Here is an 18,346-nt window from a genome sequence, read left to right on the forward strand (position 1 = left end):
AACAACTGTACTAAGCAAAGCTTCAAGGTACTAGCTGTAGTACTAAAATAATTCTAATCCTTAATCTTAATCAATAATATATTATATAACATAATATAATATACATATAATCAGGGGCGTAGAGTATTTGGCACCCGGGGCGGATCCTGTATGTGGCACCCCCCCACACACACTTTAAAACTACCTGGCCGAAACTGAATATGACCCCCCCACACACACCATAAAAAAATCTAACATTTTTATTTAAAGTAAGTAACACACCAAAATAGGACAAAACAATTAAATAACAATATATATATATATATATATATATATATATATATAATTGTTAACAGCAATCACATTCCTATCATGCTCAGGCATACCCAGATTCCAGGAGGCACTCGCAGACTTGGCATGATAGGAGTATGATTGCCCTATCTACCCCTTCTCGCTCCCTTCTGCCCTATCTACCCCTTCTCACTCCCTTCTCCCTATCTACCCCTCCTAACTATCTACCCTCTCCCTCTTTGAAGTTCACTTACCTTTCAGGAGTCCTGCAGTGGGGGTGCAAGGCCTCTGTCTCCCAGCTCTGCCACTGTATGGAACAGTATAGAGTGATGGGAGTTATGATGTACTTTAGAGCATAATTATATAATGAAAAATACATTGGAAATGGTACAGCATAACACCCATCACTCTCACACACTTACCAATCCACACATACCAATCCACACGCATACCAATCCACACGCATACCAATCCACAAACACATACCAATCCACACACATACTAATCCACACACATACCAATCCACACACATACCAATCCACACACATACACCAATCCACACACATACACCAATCCACACATACACCAATCCACACATTTACACCAATCCACACATATACTAATCCACACACACCACTCCACACACATACCAATCCACACACATACACCAATCCACACACATACCAATCCACACACATACACCAATCCACACACATACCAATCCACACACATACCAATCCACACATATACTAATCCACACATATACTAATCCACACATATACCAATCCACACACATACCAATCCACACATATACTAATCCACACACATACCAATCCACACACATATACTAATCCACACACATACCAATCCACACATACCAATCCACACACACATACCAATCCACACACACATACCAATCCACACATATACTAATCCACACACATACCAATCCACACACATACACCAATCCACACATATACCAATCCACACACATACCAATCCACACACATACACCAATCCACACACATACCAATCCACACACATACACCAATCCACACACATACCAATCCACACACATACACCAATCCACACATATACTAATCCACACACATACCAATCCACACACATATACTAATCCACACACATACCAATCCACACATACCAATCCACACACACATACCAATCCACACACACATACCAATCCACACATATACTAATCCACACACATACCAATCCACACACATACACCAATCCACACATATACCAATCCACACACATACCAATCCACACACATACACCAATCCACACACATACACCAATCCACACACATACCAATCCACACACATACACCAATCCACACACATACCAATCCACACACATACACCAATCCACACACATACCAATCCACACACATATACACCAATCCACACACATACACCAATCCACACACATACACCAATCCACACACATACACCAATCCACACACATACCAATCCACACACATACCAATCCACACACATACACCAATCCACACATATACTAATCCACACACATACCAATCCACACACATATACCAATCCACACACATACACCAATCCACACACATACCAATCCACACACATACACCAGTCCACTCTCACTGTATGCTTTCCTACCTTTCCTCTTTTCTCCTTACAGCTCCTTTTCCTGCTCTTCGCTCCTCTTCTTCTTCAGTTCTTCTGTCTTCTTCCGAGGGCACGGGGTTCAGAGGGCACGGACAGCGGTGGGCGCGGCTTCAGTGTCAGCGTGGCAACAGCTGTTGTGCGCCGGGGTTTGTTGTCAGATCCCGGCGCACAACAGCTGTTGCCGCGCGGATCGCAAGGGAGCGGTATCGGAGGTCTTTAACAGACCTCCGGCTCCCTTGAGTGATTTTAAGCCGGGTTCAAGGGAGATCCTTGAACCGGCTTAAAATCACTCAAGGGAGCCGGAGATCTGTTAAAGACCTACGATACCGCTCCCTTGCGAGCCTGCTCCTCCAGCGGCGGACATTACTGTCCGTCTCTGGAGGGGTGCCGGGTGCCGGCAAGTTGGCACCCCCCTGATGAGCGGCACCCGGTGCGGACCGCAACCCCCCGCCCCCCGCTAGGTACGCCACTGCATATAATCTATATTCTTCTATATATAATCCATAATATAAGTAATTCTTCTAATATATATTATATAACATAATATAATAAATTCTAATTCATAATCTATAATATATATAAGTAATTATTTCTAATTCATAATCTATATTCTATCTATAATCCATAATATAAGTAATTCTAATCTATTAATAATATTATATAACTTAATATTAATTAATAAATCATATACTGAATCTGATTTAACCTCACTTTAGCTTAGTGGGCTTGAGAGCGTCTGCCTAGAGTTAGACTTAGAATACCGTATTTGCTCGATTATAAGACGACCCTGATTATAAGACGACCCCCCAAAATCTGAATATTAACTTAGGAAAAAAAGAAAAAGCCTGAATATAAGACGACCCCAAAGGAAAAAAGTTTTACCAGTAAATGTTAATTCATGTAAACTATTTTTTTTAATAAAAGCTATGATTGAGAAAAAGATTTTTTTTGTTTTTATTTCTTGTATTTTCCAACCTGTCGCCCAGTTACACACATCTGCCCCCAGGCTTGCCACTCCAATATGGCACTGTGGCCCATGATATGCCTTTTAACCCTCTATATGCCACTGTGCCCCATGGTATGCCTTTTGACCCCCTATGTGCCACTCTGCCTCCAGAAATGCCTTATACCCCTATATCCCATTCTGGCATTTAGGGGGTTAAAAGGCATATTATGGGGCAGAGTGGCATATAGGGAGGTATAAGGCATTTCAGGAGGCAGAGTGCTCTATTAAATGCCCCCTTAACGCCACTCCAGAAATGACCTATGCCCCCATTTAACACACACACACACACCCCCTATACCCCATTTAACTAACTAACACACACACACACACACACACCCTATACCCCCATTTAACTAACACACACTCTCTCTCTCTCTCTCACCCCCCATCTCTCACCCCCCTTCCCCCGCTCTCTTACCCCCCCTCTCTCACCCCCCTTCCCCCGCTCTCCCCCCCTCTCTTACCGGTGCTTCCAGCCGGGGCAGCGGGTTGACGTCGCCTTCTGCTGCAGCCGGAAGGAGGTGTGGCTAGCAGCGGGGGTTTGTATGCGTCCGTCGCGTATACTTTCCCCGGCTGTCAGAGATCTGAGTTCCCCGCACCGGAGCGGGGAACTCTGATCTCTGACAGTCGGGGAAGGTCTATGCGACGGACGCAGACAACCCCCGCTGCTAGCCACACCTCCTTCCGGCTGCAGCGGACGTTGTCTACGCGTATCGCGTAGACGTCAACCCGCTGCCCCGGCAACACTGCAGGAAGCACCGGTAAGTGTGTGTATGATGGGGGGGGGGTCGGGTGAGACAGGAGGATCCAGGTCCCCTGCAGCGGTGCGGGGGATCTGGATCTTAGTCTCCTAATCAGACCTCTATTTGAGGTCTGATTAGAAGACGACCCCGATTAGAAGACGAGGGGTATTTTTCAGAGCATTTGCTCTGAAAAAAACCTCGTCTTATAATCGAGCAAATACGGTAGTAAGGAATATAGCTTTAGGCTTAGCATAGTAGTAGGCTAGGCTCTTAGGCGCATGTAAATTCAAATTACAAATAAAATACTGCTAGTTAATATATAAAGTTAATCTTGAGTTAATAATTTAAATAATTTGAGCACTTTGGCAGATTGCACACAACAGCACAGTGCAGTTGTGCATAGTTTTACTTTTTCAGCAGTAGCACTGAAGAGAACTTCCTCTATTTTTTTGTCTAATTTTTTTTTCATTTTTTTTTTTTATATAGTTTTTTTAAACACTACACTACACACACAACACAAAATTGGAAATGGATCCTCCTTTTGGGACAAGCTCCATCTACCACCACCACCAGCTCTAAGATGCAGCCTTTGCGTCAGTCTAGTCGGCCAAGTAGGCCAAACCCTCGCTTATCATTTGGGGAAGCATTGCTTGAAGGATCATCAAGTAAAGGAAAGGCACCAAAAGCAGGCAGTATTAGTTTTTCGTCAGATAGAGCAAATTACTGGCGTTCATTTACCTTTTACACCAGATTGTTTCCTATTACATCTAGATTGGCCAAAAGTTCCTAATCGCTACAGAAGTTTAATAACCCATATCCTTGTCTCTACTAAATTACTTATAGCGAAGAACTGGAAAAGCAAAAAACTGCCTAATTGGGAGGAGATAAAATTAAGTACAATTTACCATTGTAAAATGGAATTGGGTATAATCAAATTAAATGGATTCAACGTAATTAAAATCAGGAAATGGGAAAGAATCTTAAACTTATTGGAAATATGAGTATGACTGGTTCTGGGTTTCCTCCTCTTGCTGCATCTCACTGTATATTTTATTGTTTTGTTTTGTATTATTCAGTATGTCTTAGAGGCATGTATCATATTTTTACATGTCTAAAATGTTTTTTGTATTGTGTAGTATGCCTTAAAGACAGGTATCCTAGTTTTTTTGTTTTGTTTAAAATGTCCTTTTGTTATAAATGAATAAAAAACATATACATTAAAAAAGTCCTTACAATATTTTTGTAAAGACAGTTAGAGAGAGGGCTACACATAGTGGAACTTCACCTAGCGAGGTAGCAGAGGAGCCTGAGAGGCCAAGTGCACAGTCTGTTCTTCTTGCTCGCACTACTACTAGTCACGATATCAGTCTTAGCTCCAGCCTAGCAGGAATTCCATTTGATCTGGCTAATGAAGAACTAGACTATGAGCCAGAGGAAGTAGAGGAGATGAGTGGTCAGGAATCAGATTCCTCAGGGAGCAGTGTACAAATGACTAGTGCACAATTTTCCCCTGAGCCTCCACCTTCTCTGCTACGATCATCACCACCACCAGCAGCAAAACCTACCAAATCTGGTAGAGTTAAAACAATTAGCAGTCCCACTATGGCCAGTACTGGTAGTACCACCAGTGCCACCACCACTAGTTCTGCCGCTGTTCATCCGCCCCGAGCAGTAGAAGCAGCACCCAAGGCACACTCCAAGGCTATGCGCGCCCCAATTTGGGAGCACTTTGAAAATGTTGAAGAAGGGCGCTATGGAAAGTACAAACATTGTGGGAAGCTAATAAGCAGAGGGAAAGTGTCTGGCCATTTTACCAGTGCTAGGATGAAGCATCACCTCAGCACTCAACACAATGCTGTGCTATTGGGGAAAGATGCAGAAGTAAAACGTAGTGCAGGCAGCATAGCTGGTGGCCGTGGTACTACAACAACTAGTATCATCTCCAGAGAGAGATTCTCTGGAGAGAGAGAGATTCTGAGAGAGAGATTCTGAGCCAATAGCAGCAGCAGCTAGTGCTGGCAGCCAGAGACCAAGGCAGGTTGGAGCACTGCATGTCCAGCCCACCCTGGAACAATTTGTGGCATTCCACTCCAAGAGGTCAACGTCCAAACAGCAGGCCAATAAAGTAACGCAACTTATTGGTCAGTTCATTGCTGTTGGGGGGGCATCCTTCTCCATGATTGAAGGGGAGCCTTTCAAACAATTGATGGCGGCTGTGGCTCCACAATATACAGTTCCGTCATGTTCCACTTTCAGTGGGAACATTGTCCCCTCATTGTATCGATCCTGTGTTTCAGCAGTGAAAGAGGAGCTTTCCAAGGCTGCTGGTCAGTCTGTTCATTTCACAACAGGTTTGTGGAGTGCACCTAGTGGGCAGCATGTCTTTCTTTCTTTGACAGCACACTGGTGGCAGCCCGGTGTGCCCAAGGAAGCTGCTGCAGCAGGCTACCGATCATTCCTTCTCCATGCAGAAGTGATGGATGAAAAGCACACTTCCCAAAATATTCTGCATGCAATGAGGAAAATGTTTAGCCTTTGGGTGGGAGCAGAGGCGGGCACCAATGTTGAAGTTGGTTTTGTGGTAACTGACAGAGGTGCCACTACGGTAAAAGTGCTGGGAGATGGTCATATTGTTGGTGTGCGCTGTGCAGCCCACATCATCCATCTTTTAGTGAAGGCAGCAATGTCAGAAGGAACTAATGTAGCAGCAGTAGTTCTGTCCCACTGCAGAAAGATCGCTGGGCACTTTCACCATAGTGTTAAGGCTAGCCAACTTTTGAGGGAAGAGCAAGAGAGGTCAGGTCTTCCCGTACACTACCTACATCAGGATGTCAGTACGCAGTGGAACTCCACTTTAGAGATGCTGGAGAGGATTTTGGAGCAGCAGAGGGCAATCCATAATCTTGCCTCAGAGCATAATATTGGAATTACAGCTCCATTGAATAGGGAGGATTGGACAGTGATCTCCCAGCTAGTGGCAGTCCTTAAACCATTCAGGGATGCTACTGAAAATTTAAACTCAAACACTGCCAGTCTGGCCCAGGTAATCCCAGTGTTCTCCCATCTAGGCAGCAAGATGGATGTGTTCCTTGAAAACCGTGAGGCTGTTCAAGGTGGCACTCTACATCCTGACGTAGCAGCCATAGTCAGGAAGCTGAAGGATCTGCTAAAAGTACACCTTCGCAAACGCACGGAAGAGTGGAGCAGCTGCGTTTTGAGAAGAGGCACTTGGGAGTATAGTTGGACCATCTGACAGAGCTAGTAGCAGAAAGGAGAGTAGTGCTGCTGAAATGGTCAAACTTTACCTCTGTGAAGTTCCGCCTAATGTTGATCCTCTTAGCTACTGGGATGAAAAGAAGAGTGTGTGGCCTGCACTCTCATGGGTTGCACAGCAGCTACTATCATGTCCGCCAACCACTATTCAAAGTGAGCGTGTGTTTTCTATGACTGGAAACATACTGAGTCCACAGCGCTCACGCATGGCACCTCATCTGATGGAGCAGATTGCCTTTCTTAAATTCAATCTGCCCAAGTTGGGTTACCCAGCTCTTAGCTTGGAAAGTTAATTTTCTTTCTCTAATGTTCAAGGTAGTTTCTCTCCCTGGTTGCATGTGTTTGCGGTGTGGCAACGCCTGCTACCTCCGCCGGTGTAGCCAATTTACGCTAGGGCCTAGTGTCTGAGCTCTGGAAGTCCGCTCCCAAACGCCAAGGACTGACAGTTGTTTGGATGCTTTGCTCTGGGGTGAAACAGGTGAGCGGGTCGCCAATTGCCCACTCATTCGCCTTTCCCAATGCTGCTGCTGGTGGTGGTGCCAGCGTCTCTTCTCTGCCAGTTGCTTCCTGGCTAGTGTCATGCCTCAAATGTCCCTAATGGTAAGGGTAGTTTCTCCCCCTGGCTGCATCTGTTTGCGGTGTGGCAACGCCTGCTACCTCCGCCAGTGTAGCCAGCTTACGCTAGGGCCTTGTGTCTCAGCTCTGGAAGTCCACTGCCAAACATCTAGGACTGACAGTTGTTTGGATGCTTTGCCCTGGGGTGAGTGGGTCGCCAATTGCCCACTCATTCGCCTTTTCCATTTTTCAATGCTGGTGGTGGTGGTGCCAGCTTCTCTTCTCTGCCAGTTTGCTTCTTGGCTAGAGTCATGCCCAAAATGTCCCTAATGATAAGGGTAGTTTCTCTCCCTTGGCTGCGTCTGTTTGCTGTGGCAACGCCTGCTACCTCCGCCGGAGTAGCCAGGTTACGCTAGGTCCTTGTGTCTGAGCTCTGGAAGTCCGTTGCCAAACGTCTAGGACTGACAGTTGTTTGGATGCTTTGCCCTGGGGTAAAACAGGTGAGTGGGTCGCCAATTGCCCACTCATTCGCCTTTTCCATTTCCTTTTCCATTTCCATTTCCTTTTTTTCCGTCTGATACACAACCTACCAAACATAACACATATAACACAGTGACATAACACATAACACACACACGAACAAGTCACAAATCACAAGGACCTTTCCTCCTGTTATTTGCCCTGGCCTTCATTTCTACACTCACTAGCATTAACGCTATAACTCACACTTCACCCTATAAAATTTTTCCATCCACATACCTGCCAACAGACCTAACTTTTTCAGGGACAGTCCTGCTTTTGTCCTGTCCCATCAAATTTAGCTAAACTAGGTATGCTAGTGCACATAGGTATAGCTGGGTAGGGTAGTACTACAACATTAAATAAATATAATAAAGTAAATAATAAATATAACTTTAAAATAAAATTAAATAAACCCCTATGTTTTTTTAACACCCATTAAAATTAAAATTAAATTATTATTTAGACATAATACATCTTTAACCAAAACAGTGCACTGCTAATAATCTTAAACATAACCGTACATTAACCCTAAGCTATTTTTTAGTTCTTGCCCAACATTTTTCCATTCGCATACCTGCCAACAGGTATTTTAATAATCGATTAGTTGGCCGATTATTTTTTCGATTAATTGGATTAAAAAAATGTATTTTTTTTCAATTTAAAATAATGTAATAAAAAACGTACAATTTACACTTTCATCTCTTTATCACAATGGCCTCTCTCTATTCACCTTCTTATTTTACTGACATAATAATAAAAGCTACAAGAACCCAAACACAGTGTTTCTCAAACTAGGTTTTAATACAAAGTTATTAGTAAATATTAATTCATATGTTAACTATTTTTCATATTTAATAAAAACTATGAGAAAAAAGCCTTGTTTAAATTTTTTTTATTTACCAAACTGCCCCCGGTTATGCACATATGACCCCCAGCTTGCCACTCTGCCCCCATATATGTCTTATACCTCTTATATGCCAGAGATTCCACTGTGCCCCCGATATGCCTTATACTCCTTATATGCCAGTGATATGCAACTGAGCCCCCTGATATACCTTTTACCCCCAGATATGTTTTATGCCCCCCTGATATGCCTAATATCGATATGCCTTATACCCCCTATATGCCACTAAGCCCCCTGATATACCTTTTACCCCCAGATATGTTTTATGCCCCCCTGATATGCCTAATATCAATATGCCTTATACCCCCTTTATGCCACCATACACCACTATAACTCACCCATACACCACTCTGCCTCCTCCCCCTCCCATACACCACTCTGGCTCCTCCCCCTCCCATACACCACTCTGGCTCTTCCCCCCTCCCATACTCCACTCTGCCTCCTCCCCCCTCCCATACACCACTCTGGCTCTTCCCCCCTCCCATACTCCACTCTGCCTCCTCCCCCTTCCATACATCACTTTGCCTCCTCCCCCCTCCCATATAACACTTTGCCTCCTCCCCACTCCCATACTCCACCCTGCCTCTTCCCCCCTCCCATACTCCACTCTGCCTCCTCCCCTTCCCATACTCCACTCTGCCTCCTCCCCCTCCCATACATCACTCTGCCTCCTCCCCCATACAGCACTCTGGCTCCTCCCCCTCCCATACACCACTCTGGCTCCTCCCCCCTCCCATACTCCACTCTGCCTCCTTCCCCCTCCCATACTCCACTCTGCCTCCTCCCTCCTCCCATACTCCACTCTGCCTCCTGTCAGCAACGGAGGTTCACAAGACACCAGGGAGCCGGGTAGAGAGGCAGAGTGGCGTATGGGAGGGGGAGGAGCCAGAGTGGTGTATGGGAGGGTGGCTCCCATACACCCCTCTGACTCCTCCCCCTCCCATACACCGCTCTGCCTCTCTACCCGGCTCCGTTACTGACAGGCACTTTCACTGCAGCTTCGTAGAAGCCTCAGCGTAAGTGAAGGTGAGTAATGGAGGCTGTCTGTGCGATGCAGACCCCCACCGGCTGACAGAGAGGATGATTCTCTGTCAGCCGGTGGGGGTCTGCACGATGCGCACAGACAGCATCCGTTACTCACCTTCACTTACGCTGAGGCTTCTACGAAGCTGCAGTGAAAGTGCCTGTCAGTAACGGAGTCGGGAGAGAGGTAGAGTGATGTATGGGAGGGGCAGGAGTCAGAGGGGTGTATGGGAGGGGGAGAGAGACGGAAGTGAGAGACCGGCTGACAGTGAGGGGAATCCAGGTCCCCTGCAGCGTTGCGGGGGATCTGGATTCTAGTGTTATAATCCGATCTCTGTTTGAGGTCGGATTATATAAGGAGAGGAGTTTTTCAGAGCATTTGCTCTGAAAAAAAACTATTTTTATAATCGATAAAAATCGATTCGATTAATCGATAATGAAAATCGTTGACGATTTTCATTATCGATTATTATCGATTTTATTGATTAGTTGTTTCAGCCCTACAACACACCCAACATTTTCGTGGACAGTCCTGCTTTTTTCCAGTCCTGTCCAGTAAAAGTTGGGTTGTTGCAAAGTATGCCATTATAAATAGGTAGCAAATGTTAAGCATGTATTTAAAAGTGGTCCAAAATCGATTTAAAAATGTAAAATAATCCCTATTCTTTTATTAAACATCTATGGATGTGTGACTGTGTATGATAAAAAGGAGGCCAAGTTCCTTGGAGCATTTGTGTAGGTCTCAGACAAGACAACTGCTCGGAGGAACTTGACCCTCAGTTTCGGGCAATGTGTATTGTGTACACCTCGGATAGCACCATGAAGGTACGTGTGTGCGAGTCTATTGGTGGTTTCGGCAGGGGGCTCGCCTGCCATCAACGAATGAAGTGCATTCTGCAATTCATTTGTTGATGCCAGACCAGCCTCCTTCCGGCGACCAATAGAGTCGCACACACGTACCTTCACGGCGCGAACGCATCTGCTGCTGCTGCTGCTCCGATGTGTTCTTAACCCCGTATTAACCCCTGCTACGCAGCCGGGAGAAAACGAAGATGAAACGAGCACAAAGAATGTCCACGAATATTCGCCCGAAAAGAAGACAGGAACGGGTGAATATTCGCAGAATAGGAAGATTTTTTTCCCCCGAAGACGAGCACGAAGACGAACACGAAGAGCCCCCTGGTGGCCAAGTCTAGTTCTTATGCATCTTCGGTAGGAAATAAAATACTGGTAGTTTTGGATGTTCTCTCTTAAGATAATTATACTCCTTTTTGTTCAAAACCCCCGACTCCAGGCCTTCTTCTAGAATCCCATATAATATTACACTAAAATCTTTAGTTGGGTTCTTACTTAATTTTTTATATGTAGTGGTATCACCCAGTATCCTGTTAGCTTCCTTAATGTAATATGAACGGTCCATCACAACTGTAGCGCCTCCCTTGTCCGCTTGTTTTACAACCAGGTTATGGTTCTCCTTAAGGGTGCGTAAGGCAAGCTGTTCTTCTTTACTGAGATTATATGATTTGTGTTTATGTACCAGTTTTTCCATGTCTTTAAGTACTAGGTCTGTGAAAATTCCAGTATGTTCACTCTTTTCATTATAGGGAAAGAATTTGGGTCTAAGATTGGTTTGTGTGAACTGATCCGTGGCACTATCCTTCATGGTGTCCCCTTCCCCAACTGGTCTCTCTGATTTACAGAAGAATCTTTTCACTGTTAACTTTCTTAAGTATTTCTGAGTATCCAAAAATAATTCAAATTGGTTAGGGGCCTTTGCTGGGGCAAATTTTAGGCCTTTCCTAAGTAACATAGAAACATAGAAACATAGAAAGTGACGGCAGATAAGAGCCAGAAGGCCCATCCAGTCTGCCCAACCTCTGAGTACTCTCCTTTAGTACTTGCCCTTATCCTATATCTAGCTTGGCATTATGCCTATCCCATGCTTGCTTAAATGACTTTACTGTATTAACATCTACCACTTCCACTGGGAGGCTATTCCATGCGTCCACTACCCTTTCCGTAAAGTAATATTTTCTGATGTTACCATTAAACCTTTGCCCCTCTAGTTTATGCTTGTGTCCTCTTGTTGCGGTTTTATTTCTTCTTTTAAATAAACTTTCTTCCTTTACTTTGTTGATTCCCTTTAAGTATTTAAATGTTTCTATCATATCCCCCCTGTCACGTCTTTTTTCCAGGCTATATAGGTTAAGATCCTTTAACCTGTCCTGGTAAGGTTTATTTTGTAATCCATAAACCATTTTAGTAGCCCTTCTCTGCACTTTCTCCAACATTTCTATATCCTTCTGGAGATACGGTCTCCAGTACTGTACACAATACTCCAAGTGAGGTCTCACCAGTGATCTGTACAGCGGCATGAGCACTTCCCTCTTCCTACTGCTAATACCTCTCCCTATACAACCAAGCATTCTGCTAGCATTACCTGCTGCTCTACTGCATTGTCTACCTACCTTTAAATCCTCAGAAATAATTACCCCTAAATCCCTTTCCTCACACGTTGAGGTTAGGACAGTACCAAATAGTCTATACTCTGCCCTTGGGTTTTTATGCCCCAGGTGCATTACTTTGCATTTATCCACGTTAAATGCCAATTGCCACAGCTCTGACCATTTTTCCAGCTTACCTAGATCGTTTGCCATTTGGCTTCTTCCTCCAGGAACATCAACCCTGTTGCAAATTTTTGTGTCGTCAGCAAATAGACATACCTTTCCATCAACACCATCTGCAATATCACTAATGAAAATATTAAAGAGAATGGGTCCAAGTACAGATCCCTGAGGTATCCCACTGGTAACAAGACCTTGTTCTGAATATACGCCATTGACTACAACCCTCTGTTTTCTGTCACTCAGCCACTCCTTAATCCATTCAACAACATTAGGATCTAAACCCAGAGATTGCAGTTTATTTATAAGTCTTCTATGTGGAACAGTGTCAAAGGCCTTACTGAAATCCAGATATGCAATGTCTACTGCACCACCTCGATCAATTACTTTAGTCACCCAATCAAAAAAATCAATAAGATTTGTTTGGCAAGATCTTCCTGAGGAAAACCCATGTTGTTTTTGATCTTGAAAGCCATGTGACTTCAGATGTTCAACAATCCTTTCCTTTAACATTGTTTCCATTAATTTTCCCACTACAGATGTAAGACTAACTGGCCTGTAGTTGCCCGACTCCTCCCTACTGCCTTAGACAGATCTCATTCTGTTCCAATAGTGTCTGTGATATGTTTATGTTTATTTAATAGCAGGAGGTCAGATTATAAGGGTAATTGGCTGATTCATGGGTCGGGTTTGCAGAATTGTTTGATAAGTATGGGTTTGGGGCATGAAAAGCTTTCTTCACATTCTGGTGCTGCAACAGAGGCGGCTATGTGGGGTTTGGATAGTTCAATTTAAAGGTTGGGTTGGTGGGATTCTAATTGTTAAATTATACATCAGGCCTAATTTATTATGAATTTATTGTACTGTTGTGTTAATGTTATTTTCTTTGCAGGTGTTTGTCCTATAGTGGTATGGATTGTGGGGCACAATTTTTTTCTGGGCAGAAAGAAGAGCTGCAGAAAGGTGTTATGTTGAGAATTTGGGTTTCAGCTCAAATGAAATTATTTTATGCTGTTTAGGTATAAGAATGACTGTTTTTCAGTTAAATATATTTTGGGCTTTGTGAATGTTTTTCCATGGCCCAATACTATTATCATACATTGTGGGGGTAATGATATTGGAAGGGTTAAATCTATTCAACTTTTGATGCAATTTAAGGAAGCAATCCTGCAGTTAAAACAAATGTTTATGGGTACAATATTGGTATGGTCTGAAATTGTACCACGCAAGCGAAATACAGCTCTTGAAAAAGTATGATTATGGAAGGTGGCTCCAGTTTTAAACATGTACAAGGTGGCTGTGAAGGCCTTTATAGAAAAAGATGGTATACATTTGTCAGAAATTGGTTGTGATTTAATCTGAACATTCAAGGTATGGTTGAAAAGGTCGTGGTTTTGGTTGAAGGGGCCACAAATGGCTGTTAATTACCCATTTGTAGTGATTGGGGATGTCTATTCATGGTGGCTGGCTGGCTTATTGGGAAGTTGGACTGCTTAATTTTTATTTGATACTCTGTGGCTTGGGCCAAGAATTTGTTGGTTATTGTACGAAGTTATTCTTGTTTGGTTATTGTTTAAACAGCTGTAAACTAAATAAAACCACTGTCTTGTTCATCCAGAATGTTGTCATTTGTCTTTATTTATATTCATTTCAATTGATACAATTTGTTACACCATACAACCATCTGACAGTGATGTTAAAATAAGGGTATTGTGACAGGGGAGGAGCTATAATAGGAAGTAGTGTGAATCCTTAGAAAATGTGTTGAACTACAGGAGATGGGATATCAATCAAAACACGAAATGGTGGTCCTTATAACTTTAGCTGTTTTTCCATTAATTCTTTCAACTTGAATTTCTGGATCTAAAATAGAAATATATAAAATTATTATTAAAATACGTTTTCCAGCATCCAATTGACCATATGCATTTGTTTTCTGGAAGACACATATGAAGTATATTGAACACTTGGAAATGTAGCTGCTGTGGCCTCTCCCCAAGTGACCTCCTTATAAGTGGCTATGTAAGAGTTACACTGGAGGTAAACGGGAGGGAAACGACATACCAGGTACCACTGCAGAAAGTGGCTACAACACCATTGGAACCAGATCAACACATCCTCATCCAAGCAGTCCTCTCCTATTGTCTCACTTCCCCCTCAACCACCGACTAGATTGTAAGCTCGCAAGAGCAGGGTCCTCTTCTCCTTTTGTACCAGTTTGTTATTGTATGTGTTTTTGTATATGAAATTGTTCTACTGACTGTAACAGCGCTGTGGAATCTGCCGGCGCTTTTTAAATAAATGTAATGTAATGAACACTTCACCTCACCTTGCACTTGTTTATAAAGTTATTGTGAAAACTGAATGGCCTGAATGGTTTATATCTGCGGTCAAATTCTATGAGTATGTCTGGTGTGTGGCCCACATGACCACGATGGACTACATGGGGATACTGATGTTAAAGTTGGCATCTCTCTCCTTTCCTGAGACAATTCCAGGTATACAAAGCCTACTGCAAAGAACCATTTACATGTGACATAGCAGTATACAGGAGCTGTGGCTCCACCGAGTGGTTTCAGGTGAGCCTTTAAAAGTTATATACAGCTCTGGAAAACTGTTATGGAATGTATAACAAAAGCTAGTGGTGATTGTAACAGATGGGAGATGCAGGCCAACAGGGTGGGTGTCGTTTCTCCCTGTGTAGAAGTTGTATGGTGTGAATGCATGGATGGTCCTGTATTTAGGTTTTTAATGTGTTTTTAATAAATGTCATGTTTTAGTGTGTCCCACTGCAATTGCATACACTGCATTTGATTTATATGAATTGCCTTTATGCAAATACTCCCATGTGATTGTAGTTATTGTTGTTTTCTTAAAAGAACACTGAACTAACATACATTCTTAGTGAAAACTCTTATTCATCATACAGTTCTTCACGTCACACCATCCACTGCATTGATTAAAATCCCCATCTACTTTACCTTCCCAGAAACAGTCAGAGGGTATTCGTTTACAAACACAATGTAACGTGGGATCTTGAAGTGAGAAATCTGTTGGAAAGGAAACACATTTGACTGAAATAGTGGAATAGTGGAAACATTTACTATAATTACACTGGAGTAATTAAAAAAAACAGCAAATAACCTATTGTCATTACAAATATGTATGCTTCACAAGCTGCCTTCCCAATAAGATTTCTTAGCAAAGTCTGACAAAGACTTTGTGACATACAAAATAAAATCAGATTGCATGCTCCTTTGAGCGGGGCCAGCCATTACAGTTTAAGTTCTCTAATTTCAGTTTATATGATGCAGTGCTTGATCACCCATGCTACAGCTCCCAGGAATACATTGGTGCTACGTAGGTCAATAAATAATAACAGAAGTGAAAAACATATACTTTTACCTCTGTATAAGACCCCGCTTTAAATATGCAGTGCAAGTCCGGGCACCTGTTCTTACAAAATTGCATTATAGAAAATGCAGAGTCTAGTTACAACATTAACAAAAGGAATGGAACGCTTTAGTTATGAAGAAACTTATGTCATTATCCCCTTCCGTACCGGTGACGTACCTGGTACTTCCTGGTTGGGTGTCACCCACAGCCCGGGACGTACCAGGTACGTCATGGACGACACTGGGATCGCAAGGGGCGGCTGCTACTGACCGCTGGATGTCCCCAGCGATGCGTAGCAGCCACTCTCCCTTAATTCCGTGCACGTGATCGCTTTGAAGCAAATCAGAAGCACGGAATTAAAATATTTAAATATATGACCTGGTTATTAATAAGACTGAACAAAGAACAATAGCTCATCCATATAACTCAAAAAAATACATTTTCCCCAAAAGGTGATGGGAAGTGCCGGGCAGCAGCGGAGGTTGTCTGCGTGAACTTTGACTCACATAATGTCACTAGAGGAATTACTCCAACCATTGATATTGTAAGCAAGAAACAGCAAAAAAGTCTATGCGAAGATAAGAGTATCAATGTATGTCCATTGCCAAAGAGAGTAAAACAAACCCCAAATGTTCTTTAACTTAAAAAAGGTTAAAAATGAAAGTGTTGGCCCCTTAAAAAGTAATGAGGGAGAAGTTATAGACGGGGATTAGGAAAAAGCTAATATATTAAATATATTCTTCTCTGCTGTATTCACAGAGGAAAATGAAATGCCAGGTAATATACAGCAGGATGAGATAAATGCCCCAGTACATGTCACCTGTCTAACCCAGGAAGAAGTGCAGTGCCGCCTAAAAAAAATCAAAATAGACAAATCACCAGGTCCAGATGGCATTCACCCCCGCGTTCTAAGGGAGTTAAGTAATGTAATAGGCAGACCCTTATTTCTAATATTCAAGGACTCTATAGTGACAGGGTCTGTTCCCCAGGACTGGCGCAAAGCAAATGTTGTGCAAAAATCAAAAAGAGGACAAAAAGTGACCCGGGGAATTATAGGCCTGTTAGTTTAATCCTCTGTTGTATGTAAACTGTTTGAGGGTTTCCTAAGAGATGATATTTTGGAGTATCTCAATGAAAATAAATGTATGACTCCATATCAGCATGGGTTTACAAGGGATCGGTCCTGTCAAACTAACCTGATCAGCTTTTATGAGGAAGTGAGCTCAAGACTGGATCGGGGTGAATCGATGGATGTCGTATCTCTTGATTTTTCCAAAGCATTTGATAAGGTGCCACATAAAAGGCTGGTACATAAAATGAGAATGCTTGGGCTGGGGGAGAATGTGTGTATGTGGGTAAGTAACTGGCTCAGTGATAGGAAACAGAGGGTGGTTATTAATGGTACACACTCTGAGTGGGTGACTGTTACTAGTGGGGTACCACAGGGGTCAGTTTTGGGTCCTTTTCTTTTTAATATATTTATTAATGACCTTATGACCTCTGGAAGGCAGTGTGGCAAGCCTGGGCTCAAATGTGCATAACTGGGGGGCAGGTTGGGAAATAAAAACAAGAAATGCATTTTTATCAAAGTTTTTTTATTCTGCCATTTGTTTTTAACATCCTACATTACTTTATTAAATTATTTTAAATAAATTAAAACATTTAAAAAATTGTATCCGGACACCGATCAGCGGGGAACGAGATGACGTAACGTACGCGTGACGCGCTACGTTCCAGGAGGCGCGGGTGATTGCTTTCCCCTCCGACTGATGGCCCCCAGCAGGACGCCGATTAAGACGCCGTAAACGGGTTACTATACCCGTAATCCTGCGATCCGTCCCGTCAAACATCCTCCTCACACTCCGCCGTTGCCTTTCTGCTGAGCCGGTTTCGGTATCCCAGCGTGTCCTCACTCCCTCGGTTCCCGCCTGCGTTGACTGAGGGGCTTGTTGTTGCTGCTGTGTCTTCTTCTTGGTCTCTCCCGGAGTTTCCTGCTGCCTGTGGTTCCTTGTTTCTTCTGGCTCCGGCGAGCTGCTGGCGTCTCTGGGACGTGGGTGAGTCTTCTACCAAATTTTTGGACGATTAAATGTACATCCAAAATAAGAAAAGGGAACAGGTGGAAGACAAGGAAAGGAACAAAAAAGGGAAAGAAAGATAATAAAACAAAAGAAAAGAAAAAAAAAAATATATATACACATATATATATATGATGTAAAGAGCCACAAAGAAACAGAGAATGAAGACATAAAAACAGCATGAAGATGTTAAGGTGAAGGACAGAGGGCTGAGGGAGGAGGCTGCAAAAGAAAGAGTGAGAGGATAGAAAGAAATAATAAGGAGAGAAGGAGAAGGAGGGAAGAGAAAGT

The 18,346-nt window shown here is 43.1% G+C and overlaps 1 protein-coding gene across 1 annotated transcript in view; it reads right to left on the reverse strand.

Annotated features, from left to right (window-relative positions):
- Window positions 1-14,204: 14,204 nt before the first annotated feature.
- ACSF2 (acyl-CoA synthetase family member 2) overlaps window positions 14,205-18,346 on the reverse strand; it is a 132,487-nt gene continuing 128,345 nt past the window's right edge. The window contains exons 15-16 of the mRNA XM_053453332.1: window positions 15,566-15,634; window positions 14,205-14,447 (exon numbers count right to left, since the gene is read on the reverse strand). Of these exons, the coding sequence (XP_053309307.1) occupies window positions 14,397-14,447; window positions 15,566-15,634 (120 nt within the window). The 3' untranslated portion in view covers window positions 14,205-14,396. The remainder of the gene's footprint in view (window positions 14,448-15,565; window positions 15,635-18,346) is intronic.

The sequence above is a fragment of the Spea bombifrons genome, chromosome 13, assembly GCF_027358695.1.
Source record: "Spea bombifrons isolate aSpeBom1 chromosome 13, aSpeBom1.2.pri, whole genome shotgun sequence".
Classification (NCBI taxonomy): Eukaryota; Metazoa; Chordata; class Amphibia; order Anura; family Pelobatidae; genus Spea; species Spea bombifrons.